This window comes from Galleria mellonella, unplaced genomic scaffold (genome assembly GCF_026898425.1).
Source record: "Galleria mellonella isolate WM207_F2 unplaced genomic scaffold, CSIRO_AGI_GalMel_v1 utg132, whole genome shotgun sequence".
Taxonomy (NCBI): domain Eukaryota; kingdom Metazoa; phylum Arthropoda; class Insecta; order Lepidoptera; family Pyralidae; genus Galleria; species Galleria mellonella.
The window spans coordinates 5,813,232-5,831,480 of NW_026441989.1; the positions used below are offsets into that span (position 1 = coordinate 5,813,232).

An 18,249-nucleotide genomic window follows, 5' to 3' on the forward strand; every position below is an offset into this window, starting at 1 on the left:
ATTATATATAATATTATAAGGATTTACAATATTCAACGTTGCGTAGTGTAAGTGGTCTTTGAAATTTAGACGTCGAAGTTTGAGAGTTATGTATGAATCACGATTCTAAGTGACTATTTGACAAATTATCACCGATGGTGTCATAAATACGGACAAGACGATGTAATCTTGCAAATTGATGCCAGAGGATTTATTATTTTAACTTAATGACATACAACCTCAGAGTAAATCATACCATGAGATGTTCGTAGCTTGGTTTCATCTATTATACAGGCTATCCTACTCGTAGTTCAAGCACTGGGCAGTTGGTGTAATCAAGTGGCATTTTACATAGGTATTTATGCTTTTAGAAAAGTGGCCAATTCACAACTGCTTCACCTTTAGATACAATATTTATTTGCCTATAATAAAAACCAAAACATAAAATTATATAGTAATACGTATCAAATAAATTTTACATAAATGTCATAAATGTAAAAAAGATGTCTATAATAAAATGTAATAATAGATATAACTGTTAATGACAAGAGAAATTAAGAAACTCTCTAAATGATCGGTTTAGTTTTTTTATGCAATTTAAAATGATAAACAAGCTAACAGTCCACCTGATGTAAAGGGATAACCGTCACTTATAGACATGATCAGCCGCATGGATATGACAGATTACTTTTTGACGCTAAAAGTATACTGTATAGTACACAAAAGGCATTATAATAGAATAATAATTATATATAATAGTCATCGTTAAAAGTTAACGTATAACGTACTTTATAGCCAAACCGCTAAGTTTTTTTATTCATTTATTCTTTAAAATAATTATAACAGTTAAAACTAAATCAATGTTATGATCCTAGTGCTTACATACAAAATTATATTAATAGTACTTAACCTGACTCCAGATATTTCCGAGTCGCTTCTAATATCTTTGGCAGGCTATTACTACAAACATCAATGATGCTTATAATATTATTTAATATCTGTATTGTGCGAGTTAAGAGAGCGTACTGGAGTAATTTATATTCATTCTTACCAATCATCCCTTACTTGGGATTATTATTATCGTAAATGAGGTTATCACTACATATTCATCTAAAAACCAACACTATGCAGTTTTATAAACTGTAATACAAATTAGCTTGAATAAAAATTGCAACATTCATTCCCTATTAATAAATTATCACTATTATGAACTTATTGATTTACAACCTAATTAAATAATCAAGAATTCTTAGCATTAATTATCTCCTGATTGACAATTATATAAGCCACGTGTGGTCAATAGGTAGGTATCATACCTACCTATTTATATCACTTTATTATCCAATTGCTCTATTACCAAACTAAATAGGTACCTATAAAATTAAATCATATTTTATTCTGAACATTGTATTATTTTCACCGTAGGTAAAGGAACTATACTGAGAGTTTTTTCGTCAAAAAATTTCACTCCAGTGCCATGTATAGTTTATATAGATAAATCATAAGGACAAGATGTATTTTATTCATAGATATTAATAATAATACGATAACTTTTAGTGATATTGGCAACTTATTGATTAATAAGATTTTACTAAGTAACCTAGACCTACTACAATGATAAATGCGAAAGTTTGTGAGGGTGGATGAATGCTTGTTTCTTTCACGCAAACAATACTAGCGGTTTTCATTATTCTACTAGCAAATAGTTTTAGGTCGTTAAAGAAATTGATTTCTATTATCAATAATATTATGCATATGAATGATAACAGAAATTAATCGTGAATTAAGGTCTTTAAGTATTTATTACTTCTTACACTCCTAAGTATGTGACGGGGATTATTAATAGAAATAAATTGTATATATTAAATAACGTTTTTTAATGAAAGCAAAATTTTCTACTTAAAATACAGGCGACGATATAAGTTTGTAGACCGAGAGATGACGTTTATTTTATTTGCCCATGCGCTGTATAGACCATTCTTGTTGGCAAAGTGGACAGCGGTTATTCTGTTTTACCCAAAGTGACATACAACAGAAGTGAAAACTGTGGTTGCACTCGCCCCATACTACCACACAGTCTTGTTTGCCATAGGAATCCTTCTTGCTCTCTCCTTGGCACCGTAAACACGCATCTGTAATAAAAAAAAAATCAACCATAAATATTTTGTACCATATACTTGCTAGGTCCACTAAAATTAGGATACAATATGTTATGAGGGATAAGAGATCAAACATCTGGATTTCTGATAGTACAAGTCCAGAACACGCCTGTTTAGTAAAGTCGGTTTCATAATTGACCAAGCTAGAAAATGAATTTGAAAGTTTTAATATATATAAAGCGATAAGTCTTGCTCAAAGGTTTTTAAAAAAGTATCATTGATGCTTCTTTCCACTTCGAGTTTGCTGGAAAACTCTTTTAGAGTTAAGCTAGCTTTTGTACATTTGCGTATCTCTGTTATATCTTTATATATTATTAGTGTATACAATGAAGTATAAATAAATAAATAAAATATTTTTAATATTTCTATAATCAGGGATTTTGGATTTAGGACAAAAGTTTTAGACATGGTCCATTTATTGAATAAATTTAATTCAAATCCTTTTACCTATTTAAGCGTGATTTAGTAGTTTAAAGCTAAAAATCTTTGCAGGCTCATATTCGCAATATTAATAGAATTGAATATTCTACAAGGAAAAGTTATATTATTATGGTTGTACTAGTACCAGCCAAGGTACAATAAGTAACTGGTATACTTTTAAGTTGATGGGTTAAATAGGTGTTGTTCCATTGGGTAATGGAAAAAATCTACAACTTTCTGCTTGGCAAACATAAAAATTTGCATGTTGGACATTGAGTATGAATAGCAAAATAAGTAGGTACTATGAGAGTTACGTTTATGTAAATAGCCGCTGTGTATATTGAGCTATCACACAAACAGACAATTTTAACTTAGTTCTCCACGGCATAGAAAAAAATATTGTTAATACATTATTAATTCATGGTAATAATACTAAATCATAATAATATAATTTCCTTATTATAAGTCCTTCCACGCAATTAAATAAATAGCAAAAACCTGTATATAAATATATATATATGTGTGTGTGTGTATGTTTGTGTGTGTGTGTGTGTGTGTGTTGAATTACAAACGAAAGTATATACTGAGCAAGACAACACATTTAAATCTAACTACTATAAGAATAATTGTAGGAAACTCCCATAGAAAGAAGACCGCAGGTACTATCCTTAATGTATGGGTAATCCACGTATCAGTGACTGAATTCAGGAGCTGCCAGTTAAAAAATTATATGAATTAAAATTGAAAGCATAAAAATAAATTAAAACCAATATTAGTTTGGTTTTCCTGTCATGGTTTCTTGTGTTGAACTGAAAAAATTTTTGTTTATTATATATATGTATATACTGATTTTAATTAGAAAGGAATAGTATATATAATCAAATTTGCTCATTCGTTACCCATTCTTGATGATAATATTTACGCATATGTATTTTGTCCTCAGCGGTTCAAAAACTAATTAAAACTGTTACCACTTGCATGACTTGCATGACATGTCAGCATGTATTTGTAGGCTTTGAACATACTATTACAGGAGTATCATTAATTAACTACCCGTGGAATAAGATGTAATAACAAATACGTCTAATAAGTGGTATATTATAATATCATAAACATAGTGTAAAAGTGATCGCATTCTTAATTGTTTACTGATAAAAATTACCAGGGGTATATCAATCTTATAAAATAAACATAGTCACGAAAAAAACAAACGTCTAGTAATATAATTTTTTCGCTAGCAAACATTCCACTTTGTGACGAAAGTATTATCTTTCCTATTATCTTGCTTATCAGAATATTCAATGGTGAACAGTGAAAAATCTCAGATTTTTTTACAGGTTCAAACAAATTGTACCTGATTAATCCCGGTACATGCAAATATTTGCTTGTTAAAAACTATTTCGTATTTTTTTAATGTACAAAATTGAGTTATGTTATCTAATGATGATATTCGTAAAAAAACACCAATTAAAACTTTTTTCCCCACAATCAGGGACGTGATAGAAGCATACAAACCCAAGATAGCATACAAATCTGAAAAATACTTCTCCTTTTATACTTTCTAGTAAAATAAGACAGTTAAAAGTTATAACAAGGAAAGATATTATTACTTGTTTGTAATAGATAAACTTAAAAATATTCACCCAATTTCAAAAATTCAAACACATCAACGAGTAATCATATTATCAGCGAGTACCATGGGCTGTATTTTATTTTTTAAAAGAATAGAGCAAAGCCGTGGCGGATCGCTAGTATATCATTGTGAATGTAAATGAAGCTAAAAGAAGTAAATGTAATCATATATCTGCAACAAATAACCACATTTATACTGCTACTACTTTATAGGTACCATCCTTGATAGTTGATATATAATTAGTTTTTAGTTTTTATATAGTTTTTTTTTTGCTCACATTTGGTATTAGTAGGCAAGCTATCCTGACAAGTTCATGGTGTTGTTCATGTTTAATATCTATAGTCCAGTTACTCAAGTGGGTCGTCACCTTGTTTGCCATTACAAATTGCATAAAAAAATAGGTAATATTTGTCTAAAACAATCGGAGCAAAACTTTCGATGAACACTTTCTAAACAATGTCTAAATAAATACTCGTGGTACCTGGCAGTGAGAGAAGTGTCTTGTTTTATGAATATTAATTGCTGTTACCGGCACTTGACATGTCCTCAACTCGAATTGTCGAATATTGTATCTGCGTTTGCAGCGATTTTCACAAATTTCCAATTCTGCTTTGAATTTTTAACACATACAAATTTTAGTTATAAATTAAAAAACTACGCGGTTTATTTCATTATTTATTAAAGCAGTGTTTCAAACTTAGTATTTTTCAAATTAAAAACACTTATATTCTAATACAATAAATAACCTTAAGCTTTGTCGCATCTGGACGGTTAGAAATATTTTCGTGTACTAGATACCTAACTTGAAGTAGAATAATCTAATACTTTTTGCATACTTTGATAAAATAAATGGGAACTATTATTTATATTTATTTATAAAAAGAAAAAAATATTATTTTATTTATGGAAGTTTTAAAACAGGTAATTTTTTAATCTTTGACGTTGATAACGCTTTATTTTCTGTAATAATTTTCCTGTGACCTTTTTCCTGGTAATTAAAGAAAAATATCATGGATAAAAATCAAGGTAACAAATAAATAACAACATTTTAAATGACAAACAACAGTATTACAAATTTGATGTAGTAATATATACATTTTCCCTTTTTGGTGTACGAAAATGGTGGTGGTATAATTTTAACTTACACAAAAAGACACAAACTATGTGTTTATTTCGGTGATTTCAAATAAGAGTGTTTTATAGAACATAGCAAATAATTAGATTATTTATTTTAGCAAGTGATAGCTCTCGCCACAGAAACTGTAAGCCTCTCATTCAGCACAATTGTGTTGCTGCCTACTCATGTATTTATCTGTTTGTCAGTGATCGCTATGGTTATCTTTCCCTTCTATTGCTATTTCAATTAGAAATCGACAGAAGTCAGAAAGAAGGTGACAGGTAAGTAGGTGAGCACACAAAATGTAGAGTAGGTAATGCGGTACATGATTTAATATTATATGATAAAAAGGTAATTAGATTTTTTAAAAGAGATTTTGTTGATATTAATGTACAGAACAACATCATCAAACAGAACAAGATCATTTCATATCAATTTAAAACTCAAAACAAATAAAATTTCACGTTATTTAAATTATTAATTAATTAGTTATTAATAAAAAATATTTAAACAAATTAATTTTTATATTTATTGTTATTGCACATCTTGTGAAAATAACTATAATGCGATATTAGATTGTGTAGATCCGGGGAGGATCTAGAGAGGTCAGAAAAGTATGAACATTCATTATAGAAATTAAACATACATACGAAAATATAAATACAGATAAATGTAGAAAGTTTGTAATTTATTTCAAAATTCCCTTAACATATTATTAGAATTTCATGTGAGTAAAGAAGTTGGTTCATTCGAGGTCATGATTTATTCCTGATGAATTCATCATGATGAGCTAACTGGCCTGTTTTCATTCTCATCGATCACCCTTCACTGGTGCTCCGCCAGCGTATTCCGTTAACGCAGGCGGGGTGTTACCATACCATTTTCACCCATCAAAAAAAAAATTATGTAACGATTAATTTCGATTTCATTAAAATTGATTAATCATGACAACCAAGCAGACCAAGTTATCTCCACGTTGTAGAGATTAGCGTAAATTGATCAAGTCATCATAAAAGGATTTATCGTTTCATATATAAAAAATAATATTAAACGAGATATATATCTAATACTTAAAATTACTGAAAAAAAAACATGAGATAACATAGCATACTGCAATCGATTACACATATAAATAACTCATATCAGTCCATATACGTATTATATTAAGTTCGAAAGATCGACATAACATCACAAAAATATTGAGATATGCCTATCTACTATTATAAAGCTAATATTTTACGAATTTTTTATTAACAAAATAGAACGTAAAAGGTAAAATTTTAAATTAGATTTTAAATAACAACAAATAAATAGATGTGCAAGAAATATATTTTGCAATAATATATTTGACTATTTAACAAGATAAGCAAGAGGCCTTCAGCAAACACTTCCAGTTACCATCAATGTACGAAGGTAGTAAAGTTATACAGCTCATAACTAAAGTTAAGTTACATTGAGAGCTAAGCGAAACTAACTTCCTTCAGTAGAGGAAAAACCAAGCAACCCCATTGCTAGAAAAATACTTTATCAGATCGGCCTCCATGCGGTTTCCCCTAGATATCATCGTGATTAATTATTATTGAATTCGTCACGATGGGCTAATTAAGCAGGGCGCTTCTATTCTCATCTATCATCTTTCATTGATGACCTGCAGGCTTATATCAATAGCGCAGACGTCGTCATCTATTAAAAAAGTTCGTTAAGCATGGTTCACTTAGATTAACGTATATTTAACAACGCAAGATAAGCGAAATTACTATGTAGGTTTTCACTGAAAACTTAGGATAAATGAAACCTGGTGTATCGGGACAGATTGTTAATATAACTGTATTCACGAGCGGAGACCTCCTCTTATCTCTAGCTAAAAAAGACGGTTAGTTTAGCTGGCATTGTTTATAATTCAGTTAGCAGTGTGAACTGGAGTATTGAAAGAAGCTGCAGTAATATGCGCTAAGTTGGATTCGCTTTACTCTGAGTGTGGTCTATGCTTGAAGGCGAAGCAACTACAATAACAAATAATTTGTTATTTCGGTGGAATGATGCTATATTGAATGACATTTTTATAGACGTAGTATTTGCAATCATCTTTAGTAAGTATTCATCTGTAGGGATACGAATGTAGAGGTTAAAAATGATATGCGTGACAATGTTCCCGTTTACTCATATCAATGCAAATGTCACTACATTTGAAATTGTATCAATACTTTTTTTAACTTTTTTTGTAGCAAGGTCGAAGAGTATGGGGAATATCCCTATACATTATAAAAACATTATATATCAGCTAAAATTGACAACAACATATTTACATTTACATAATAAATTTATACAGTTCAGAGGAAATTATTTTATGACTTCTTGGTAATCCCACAAGAATAAATTATTCTTATAATTATCAAGAAAATCTAATTACTAATGTCTGATTGGAATGAAGTCTTCTGTACAATAAATAATAAGAAATTAACGAACTTGAACTTTGTATTGTCCTCTCTTTTTTTTTAATTTTATTTCCTTAGTTAGAAAATAAAAAAAGTACTTTTTACAGGATTTAATAGTATTATTTAAAATACTAATGTTTATCTATAATTCCCAGAGTATTAGGTAGAATAGTTTATATATATGTTAAAAACGGACCAATATTTAATCATCTAATTTGACGTTTGGCTGACAAAATTTTGACACACATTTTTTTAATCAAAACAATACATGCTTTTTTAGTGTTGCAAGTAATTGGAACAAAAATTTCCCCGTTCAATTGATTTTTCAGATTTGAAATGGGAACTTTATTTTTCTGGTGTAATATAAATATACATTTGTAAATATTACTTACAGACATCTACCTACATATACAGGTAATAATTAAAATGGTAGCCATTTACAATACTTTAAAAATCAAAACATTTAAAGTCTATGTTCAGGTATAAATCAAAGTAACCAAACAAGCATCATTACGAATCACTTCAGCACTGTTTATCTTGTTCTTTTAAATATATTTGTAAGAATTTTGTATCGTTTTATTTTTCAATTTAACCTTCCAATATAATTTATTCTATATACTGAGTAATAAACGTACATTATTGTAACCCAATTCATTAAAGGCAAGGACAAAAAGTTGACTTGTTTTTGACACAGCGTTTGTATGGAGAAACTCTATCTACATAATGTATGAGTTTTATATATTAACGTACATACTGAAGTAAACAAATTAAGGAATTGGGAAAGCTATCTGAGTTGAGATAAAGCAAAATGGGGATGAGAAAAATTCTAAGAAGAACTAGAAGAAAATAATGTTTAGGTGTGGTTTTAATATCATTGATTTAAATTATAACTAGTGGTACTTACTGATTCGATTACAATGTTTCGCTCACGTTACTAAAGACGACATTCCAATCGAATGGCATTGACCAGCTTGTTTATTTTCATCATCGACAAAAAAACCCACACAAAAAATTTTCACATTTTAATGTGAACATGAAGGTACACATTATTTTGTCATAAAATTTTTAAAATAACACTATTTACACCCGCTTACAACTGATGTAGAAGAAATTGAAATCTAAAAATAAAAAAAAAAGACATCTTGCTCTATTCATTATTTGTTCTATTATTATTATAGATTTAATTAAAAATAGACATTTATATGAATCAGAGGATAGTATGAAACAACGATTAATTACAAGAAGGATGGATTTACAAAAGGTTATTATACCCACATTTAACATAATACAACATTGTCCACGAAACCAAGCGTTGGTGTTATTTAATAAGCTGCCTAAGGAATTAAAGTCACTGAATTATTTAAATATCTTTAGGACAAAATTGAAGTCATTACTGCTAGAAAGGTGTCTGTACTCAATTGACGAATTCTAATTATAGTAAATTTAAATATATACCTATATTGTTTATGTTAAGAGATGACTAAGTGACTGTAATATTTGTTTTATGCTTAATTTAATTTATATTTTATGTACTATATGAAATTATTGTATCTACTATGACATTCAAATACAAATTTTTGTTTATAAATAAATAAAATAAAAAATATTATTAATCATATTTATCTCTCATTTTTTCAGAAAGTGATATTACAAATCTTACAATGTTATGTTACAAAAAATATATAAATTTCTCAAAATTCTAACGGGAATCGGAAATAACTACCTAATATCGCAAGGTCGGAAAACGGCTAGTTAGTTAAAAAAAAAAAAAAAAACAGAATATCTATGCGAATAGATTTTAAGGACGCAATGGTTTTTCTCTTAGTATATCAGTTTTTAGTGGATGACATCAATTTTTAGAGTGCCTTATGCAAATTAAATTCTTGTTAAACAATTTTAATTTGTTCATCAAACACGGCCGGCAAATGTATGTAAAGGCATTACCACATTCACAAATATGTATGTACTTATATTGTAGTAAGTAAACCCTAGTTCATAATAAATCAACATAATATTTGTATTTGGCATGATATAAGTATTATTAGTCATTCCAAAATCACATGCTGTGTTTGTAGACTCCTGGTGGTACGTCATGGATGCCTTAAAAGAACTCGGGTGTTAATGCAGTCCCATTTAAAAAGCCATAAAAGGAGGTAGTGGTTTTTACATGTTAGACATATATTATTTTTGTGAAATATGGTAATTTTTGACGATGAGTAAATAAAAAATCGGTCAATTCGTAAGCTGTAAAATGTATTATTGTTATCCTTGCAAATCAGGTTACATGTTCAACACGTATAATATAAAGGAAAAACAACAAGGTAAAATAAATTTACAAGGGACAGTTTAAATGTATGCTTCACGTTTTATTTACTTTAATTTAATTTAATTTTTAGTTTAATTTACTTTAATTTTTTTCCTAACATGATAATGATGGATATTCCTGATATTATATTTATTATTATATCCTGATTTAATAACTATCCTGGAAGTCAAAAATATTGAATTAACATTGGGTGCTACTAGGGTTTTTTAAGTACATACTAACCTAAAACACAGATTGATTCTTACATTTTCTTTAATTCATAAAAGAATGTATAAATAAATTGTAAATTAATATTGAATTAACACAAGAGTAAACTCTACCAATTAAAAAAAACGTCCAATGTTTGCGAAAATATTGGATAATATACGTATAAATATCTAGTAATAATATGTAATAGTAATAATACGTAGCCACACCATCACCAGATTTTACGAGGCAAAAATTTTCAATTGAAATTGTCTAATTATAAATGCAACTTGTAAAGTGAGCTAAACTTGCAAGTTTCTTAAATTAGAAGAAAATTATAGTACAAGTCTCGGTGAAAATAATAATTAACAATCTCGTTTATTTAAAAGAAACAGTCTAAAAATCAATAAATATAATTAAGTGTTTTATAATTAATTATTATTAATAGTTACTTTATTAGGTGATAAAACAATTTCATCATTCTATTTAAAAATGCTAGTTGTAATAACAAGTCGGGTGACAAATACATAACAAAGAAAATAATATTTTAACAGATGGAAAAAATTCTAGAGTAATGTTATTAAAAATATTTTAAGGAATCTGAAGATGCAAATAATGGACTATAAAGAGTTGAATTGATTATCATGAAGATGCAGATGGTACATTTTGATTCTTTTTAGAAAAACACCGACTTTGAGGTCGATTCAATTTGATAAAAAAAAAGCTCATTTCCAAAGGAAGAAAAAACTAAATTGGACTCTCATTTATTACTACTTATATTATAAAATAAATTACTTCTAGTACATCGATTTATATCTGTAATACACAATCGCACAGTAAAACATAACAATGAAAATAAAGAGTTTAATCAAATTATGCACTCATTTTCTGACATTTCAATGATGTGTCTAGTGGTTTAGTCGTTACAGGTAAATAATCAATTGTGTTCATGTCCATGTGTAACAATAATAACTTATTTCTTCTACTTTTGATTCGAGGCACTACTGAGTGTAATTTTGTGAGAATATGAATTTAGTTTTTTTATATCTATATTGAAGTAGATAGTAAAAATAATAATTTTATTACTATATCAACAAATATAAGGTCAACGATCTGTCTGAAATAACAGAGCAACAAGTTACTATTTTAGATTCATGGGTTTGCATTGTATTGTAGTACAAGATATGCAGTCTCCTCGAAACGTTGGCAAGATAAAAAGATCTCGTGTGCATGGCAAACATACCTTCGACCGGAATAGTTTAATGTTAAATACGCTATTTTGGTCCAAATTAGGTGGCAATTTAAAAATATCTAAATATTACGAGAATACGTGGGCGCTCCCACGTAAAACCTCTTGTTGGCGACGTACACAAGGCAACATAAAATTTTTCAATGACCATTTTATACTCACGTACGCAACAATACGTTTACGCAATAGCATATTAAAGAAAAGTATGAACAGAGCATTTGATTATTTATGAATAGATATAAAAGATTAATTAATTTATTCAGAAAACTACTTAAATAATAAATTATGTCATTTTTTGTATGAAAAAACTATTAATCATTCGTTTTATATAAATGTATTCTTTTATTTATAAATAATAAGGAATTTTAAAACCTTTATTCATTTTAAAAAAATAACATAGTATTTGCTAAACTACACCAGTTAACTATTTGTAGCTGTGTGCGCCAGCGCATGCTAAAGTTAGCAATGTAAAATTGATGGCGCTTTACTCTGATTCTTTCACACAAACACAAACTGATGTTGATGTATTACCAAAAGTGTGCCTGCATGTTGTGTTAATATTATGAAACACTGAGAGTGTGAACAGTTCACACAAATCTTTGTAACTGTATGGGTTTAACAGCGCTACTAAACCTTTTTAAAAAAAATAAGTATATTTTAGGTCTACCTATAAGATACCATAAAATATAAAGTTTATAAGTATCGCATCACAATTATTCTTAACAGCGAATTCTGATATTCCGTGAGTGGAATAATTATGGTTAGATTTGCATAATAAATGTAAATAAGTACATATGTGTGATTACGTGTTGAAACGTTAAATACTAAGAATATTCTCAAGTGACTAATTCAGAGAATACAGTACGTTTAAAAATGTTTGCAACTGCTGTACCAGCGGACGGCTGGCTTGTGCACTTTTCTTCGAGTATTTTTCCATCAGAACCTTGACGTATGATTTGTTGGAAAGCAATAAAAATATATTTGTCTCTTTCTTTTAGATATATCGATTCGTGTCGTAGACATAAAAATACGAGAACTAGATGCACAATATTGGACAAATGAATGAACGACTCTACTCTATGCAACTAAGAATGCAAAGCAAAATAAACACTCGGAATATTGAAAGAATTGCATTGCACTCTTTGTACCTACGCGTATATACTTTTTTGTAAACAAGCTGCGATGTTATATGCTTTATATATAAAAACATATACTTTTTTTTAATTAAAATATTATTAATTATATTATCGTACTTATATTATAGATATGTATGTTTGTAACGATATTTGTTACTTAATCCTAACTGCACGAAATTATCCTTTATTGCAAACAGATTATATTATTCTATAATAAAACAGAATGCTTTATCTTAATTCATGAGGGCAAAGCCGCGGGTTTCAGAAGGGTGACAAAAAATATACACTATATATTACACTAAGTATATATTTAGGGGTTGATTTTCAAAATTCCTTCCTTATTGTTACCGCTAGACTATATAAAGTTATCTGCATAATTTTAAGATTCTAGATTCAACGGATAAACGGGATATATTCACTGGCCAAGATAATAGAATATAGCCATTATAGTGCGTATACATAGTAATTAAACCAATAGCACTAACAGGTAACAAACAAACTAACTTTCACTTTTATAATATTAGTAAGGATATACTTGTATTTTGATTAAAAATATATAACTTGAAGCATTGATAATATAGAATCAAAAAAAAAAAAATTAAGTATGTACTTCAGCCAACTTTTTAAAAAACTTATTTACAAAAAACTGAAAAACTATTATTTTATATAATTACTATTTTCCCAAAAGTTGATTGGGAGAGAATGCTAAGTACCTAATAAAGTAAAGAAATATAGCAGTAAGTTCGCCTTTTATACTAAACATTTTTTGTCAATAAATAAATATGATTTTTTAAATCTACATAATAAAAGGAGAAGCTAGGTTCACAAACATAAAATTTCATATAGAGGTTTCTTATACTCGTATAATGACGTAACAGAGCACTAGATAACAGCTATATTAAATAAAAGTGTAAATAAATATACTTATCAGGTATAAGGTTTTTAATTAAGTGCGGTATAGTGAATATATTAAGAGTTCAATGACATTTTTTAATCAGGTAAATATTAAAACTTGGTAGTCTCGGCGTAGAATAAATAAAAGTACCGCCTCGGTACTTAAAAGTTAGATATTTTATTAAGTATTAGTTTTGAACGCGGTAGTAAATTGTTCGTCGTTCGAAGGTTTATTAGTTCAGGAAATGGTGCGGTCTTTTTGGGTTTGCCTCGAATTAATTAAATTTGTTTGTATTAAAAAAAAATTACTAATTACGAACATTCAACAAAGTTCTTCGAATAGCACACTATCTATTTATGTCGTTTTTAGACAAGTTACAATTTAGTTTATTAATATGTACGGATATTGAACTAGATTTTTAAAATACGTAAACCTCGACTCGTAATGAACATTATATGGGTAATAATAGAAACCTATATATGAATAGAAAACATATCAAAAGTGTCCAAGAACATATTAAAATTTAGCCAATATTTGTTCAAGTGATTTAATACCGCTATTTTGCTATATTCAGTAGACATACATGAAACTCGAAAACGGGGATCGTCATTTTATATAAATTTCTATATGTCAGCAATAATTATTTCAGTTTGTGGTTTGGTATTATGGAAAGGAATACTAACATAAAATAATTAGTCATACTAGGATCATTCTGTAACCTCATTATGTAACATTATGAATGCACAAAGGACGAAGCACGGTCAATCGACCACGTGGCGCGGACGCGGCATAAGATATTCTACAGTATCTTTTTTTTTATTTTATACTGTACTTGAGTATATTATTACATTCTAATCTACTGTATAGTGTTATGTATATAATAATTAAAGATCGTGTCTCACAAAAAAAAAAAAACAAACCGAATTCAATGGTGACAAAAGCAGTTATTTTGATTTAAAAACTAAACTACTGAACCAATTCCGATAAAAATTTTATGGGATCACTTTGTGAATATATTCTTTCAAATAAAAACAAAATTTTTCAAATTGGTTTAGTACTGGCGGAGGTATGACGTAATAAACATAAAAAATTACAACCGAACTTAGAATCTTCTTTTTGAAGTCGGTTGAAAATTACATCTATATTAGCTTTAACATTATCACATAAACTTATACATCACCCACTGATGAAATGAATACTTCTGCTGCTGTATTAGCTTACATGCGTTAAAATGTTTTATTAAAGTTAGGATGACATAATAGGTTACATCTTATTACTTGCCCACTTTGCTGTATTATATTTATAGTTTTATTCTGAAACACTTTAAATACTTTCCTGAGTTAAAAGATATTTTTAAAACTTTTACAGTCACATTTACTTTGAATAGACACAAGTATTCATAGAAAATTTATTAAAAAAAAGTAAATTATGTTGACTAACTAGCATAACAGCACATATGAAGATTACAACGAAGACAGTCGTATTACAACAGTAGGTATCGATCTCTCCATACATATTAAGCCTATCTAGTTCATGACCTGCGCGTAAAATCTTTCAAGGGCATGTCGATTGATTTTCTCAGAGCAGTGCACTTCTCTCTTTATTATTGTATATAGTAGTGGTGTATTACTCAGAACCCCATGGATGAGACACTTCGTTAATGTAATTCACAAATATGGTGGTGGCATTGCAGTATCGATCGGATCGCGTTAGCCTACCTTAGCTAGTTCATGACCTGCGCATAAAATGTTTCAAGGGCATATCGGTGTTATATTTGTTTTATTGATTGTTATTGTAATTTATTATTATAATGTATTACTTCTACCGCCTGCATGCGGGTATGGTATTTATTAATGTTATTTTTTAAATTAATATTATTATATATTTAAGTGAACGTTAAAATATTCTTAAACTGAAATAGGAACGTCTTTACTGCCATGAGTAAATATCCTGCTGATTATAAACTAATATAATATTTTTTTTATCTATCACCTTCCGAGATAGTATAGATTTGTTTGAAAATAATATTTTTATTACTAATTTTCCTTTTATCTACAAAATACACCTATCTTTTTTCTTATTACACTTGCGTTTATGTTGTGTAATGTAGCCAGCCATCAGGCGAGTCATGCATGTATAATCTTGTAATTTTACGGTAAACCTCTATGGAAATTTTTAATCAATATAATCGGAAATTTATCTTAAATTGCGATAAGATAACGAGTTAAAACACTTCCATTTGGTTAGACACGGGGCGTCAGCCACCGTTGTTAAGCAGGTGTTCGTTACTATTTACGTAGTACTTATATATTTGCAACCGACTACACTTTTATAATTTTCTAGAAAAAAATAGATAAATTAGTGGAACAAATGTTTTGAGCATATATTTATTCAAAAACTATTCCTGACAGAGACTTGGAACATTTATCATTGGATATGATGTACGCACTTGTTATTTTTGTGTGAGGATAGGTTGAAAAGTTTTTTTCCTCTACCAAAGGTAATGGCTGCATCGTCTTTTAAGACTATTTGTTTGACCTTAATTTTTTTTTTATTTTTCATAAGAAACAATAAAAATAAAATCTCTTCCAAAGAGATGTCATTACATAAAAAAATTAAAAAAAAACGTAAATAAATACTCGAATACAACATTAGTATGTACCTAATAGCAAATATATTCTTTGTTATTATATACTTATTTTCTGGATTACCTTTTACAATATATGTATTATTATAATTTTTTATAAAATGAAATGTGTTTCATTCTTCACTCCAAAATCTGTTATATTGTATTAATTATATAATCCAATTTTATGTAAGGTTCTGAGCAAAAACTCATCGACGTGAAAATACTATAAAATTATTCAAAATATACATAAATAGAAGTACAAACGATTAGGAGTTAAGTATTTATGCAAATTACTATTCAAGGTTATGGCTGTACTATATTTAGATGTCGTATAAAAATATTCAAGATTAAAACCAGTACTGGTTACATTATGTACAGTATATATATAAATAATATAAATAATTTCACTTATGTAGACAGCGATTAGATACTGGTATAGGGGTGCGCTTTTTTATCACGAATATTCTGCTCTTTTTATTTTAAAGACTGCTGACTTAAAGATAAAAATAGCAGCTTTTTATAGTTACGTAGTACTTACTTATCTATTTTGTGCTTACACTTTTTGTAACAAGAAGCGTCACGATAATGAATCACACGGTTGCGTCTGACACAGGTAAAACAAGAATATTTTTTTCGTATCAAATATCATCACATTAACCGGAAGGTCAGGTGACGTGAAAGATAAAATTACTTTTACTCGTAAATACGATTTGTATATGAATTTTTAATATCCTATCATGGTGCTCGCAATAATGTGGTCATTAAACTGTATTTTTATATCGCCACAGAACGTTCGAGATCCAGGAAACCATGGGTCGTCATCTGTCGAGTAATATTCCACTGATATTTTTGAATGTTGACGTATGTGTGCTATGTGGGGCTGGTTTTCTGCGTGTGTGTGTACCAGTATGAGTGCAAGTGTATGTATCAGTAAAGATACCACGACATCGACGTCGTTTGACGTAATATTTGCAAAACTAGTCATTTACTTAAAAGTACAAATTCCTGAAATTACTTTATCGCAAATAGATACTAATAATAAATACTTGATCTTTTAATATAATCTAAGTGGCTAAATGAATTTCGATAGAATTTAACGTTATGACCAAATAAGAATAATACAGTAAAATTTTTGCCCCGGAGTAAACAATGCTTCTTAGTTGGAATTGTAGCATATTTAGAACTTGAATATGATTATTATTAATGCACCTATTACTGTTTAGTTATCGATCTTTTAGTTTATCATACTACTTCCCTTCCAACATTTTTTTTTGGAAAACAATCTACTTTACCTCTGAATTGGTTAGTTGTCAAGAAACTCTTCGTAGTATCTTCTTACTTTCCTTCAAAAGACTTATCTATCACCTGTTCACCCTTATCCTCAAATATAGCGAAAAAAATACACTTCAACTGCACTTGAAAGGTGGTTAGATTTCCGAATGTAGCACAAGTAATTTGCGCGCATGTAGCCACGTACTTTTAAATATAAATAAATTCGCAATTAAGTGTTTAGTCAGTCCCAATAACGCTACTTATGATGTAATGTTGAAATAAGGACATTCGAATTGGCACGTCTGCATCGTTTATTTATGTGCACTCGACGCACTGTGACGCATATGGTGACGTTCCCGTGAAAGCTATGTGGGTGTGTGCGTTCGAGGGCGGGGCACGCGCACCCAAGCTTTCGGGAATGTTGGCGCGCACAGGCGCACACGCATGGTGACGTGCTCGTGTGCACGTGCACACTTTGCCTCAGATAGAGAATGTTCCATGCGGAGGCTGGAGTCTCGAGCCTGCTGTAGCTGAAACTAATGTATGAACTACACCGTATGTTTAACCTCGTATCCAAGTTTCAAGATAATGGTTTTGCATTGCTTTTAGAATTGAAGTGTCTGTATAATTATATTTTGTATGGTTTATATTACATATATAATGCTTTAAGAAGGCGCGCGTCGCTACAACAGCCGGCAGCGAGGTCGACTAGACTTGAATTTAATTCGATCAACATAAATGAAATGTGTACACACATTACAATGACGTCCGCGACGCGCCCACAAACAATTCACTTTTATTAATCTTCGCCTT

The 18,249-nt window shown here is 29.2% G+C and overlaps 1 protein-coding gene across 1 annotated transcript in view; it reads right to left on the minus strand.

The window, feature by feature from the left end:
* Positions 1-1,832: 1,832 nt before the first annotated feature.
* The window catches only part of LOC113518390 (RING-box protein 2), a 38,148-nt gene continuing 21,731 nt past the window's right edge, over positions 1,833-18,249 (minus strand). The window contains exon 2 of the mRNA XM_026903293.3: positions 1,833-2,111. Coding sequence (XP_026759094.2) covers positions 1,930-2,111 — 182 coding nt within the window. The 3' untranslated portion in view covers positions 1,833-1,929. The remainder of the gene's footprint in view (positions 2,112-18,249) is intronic.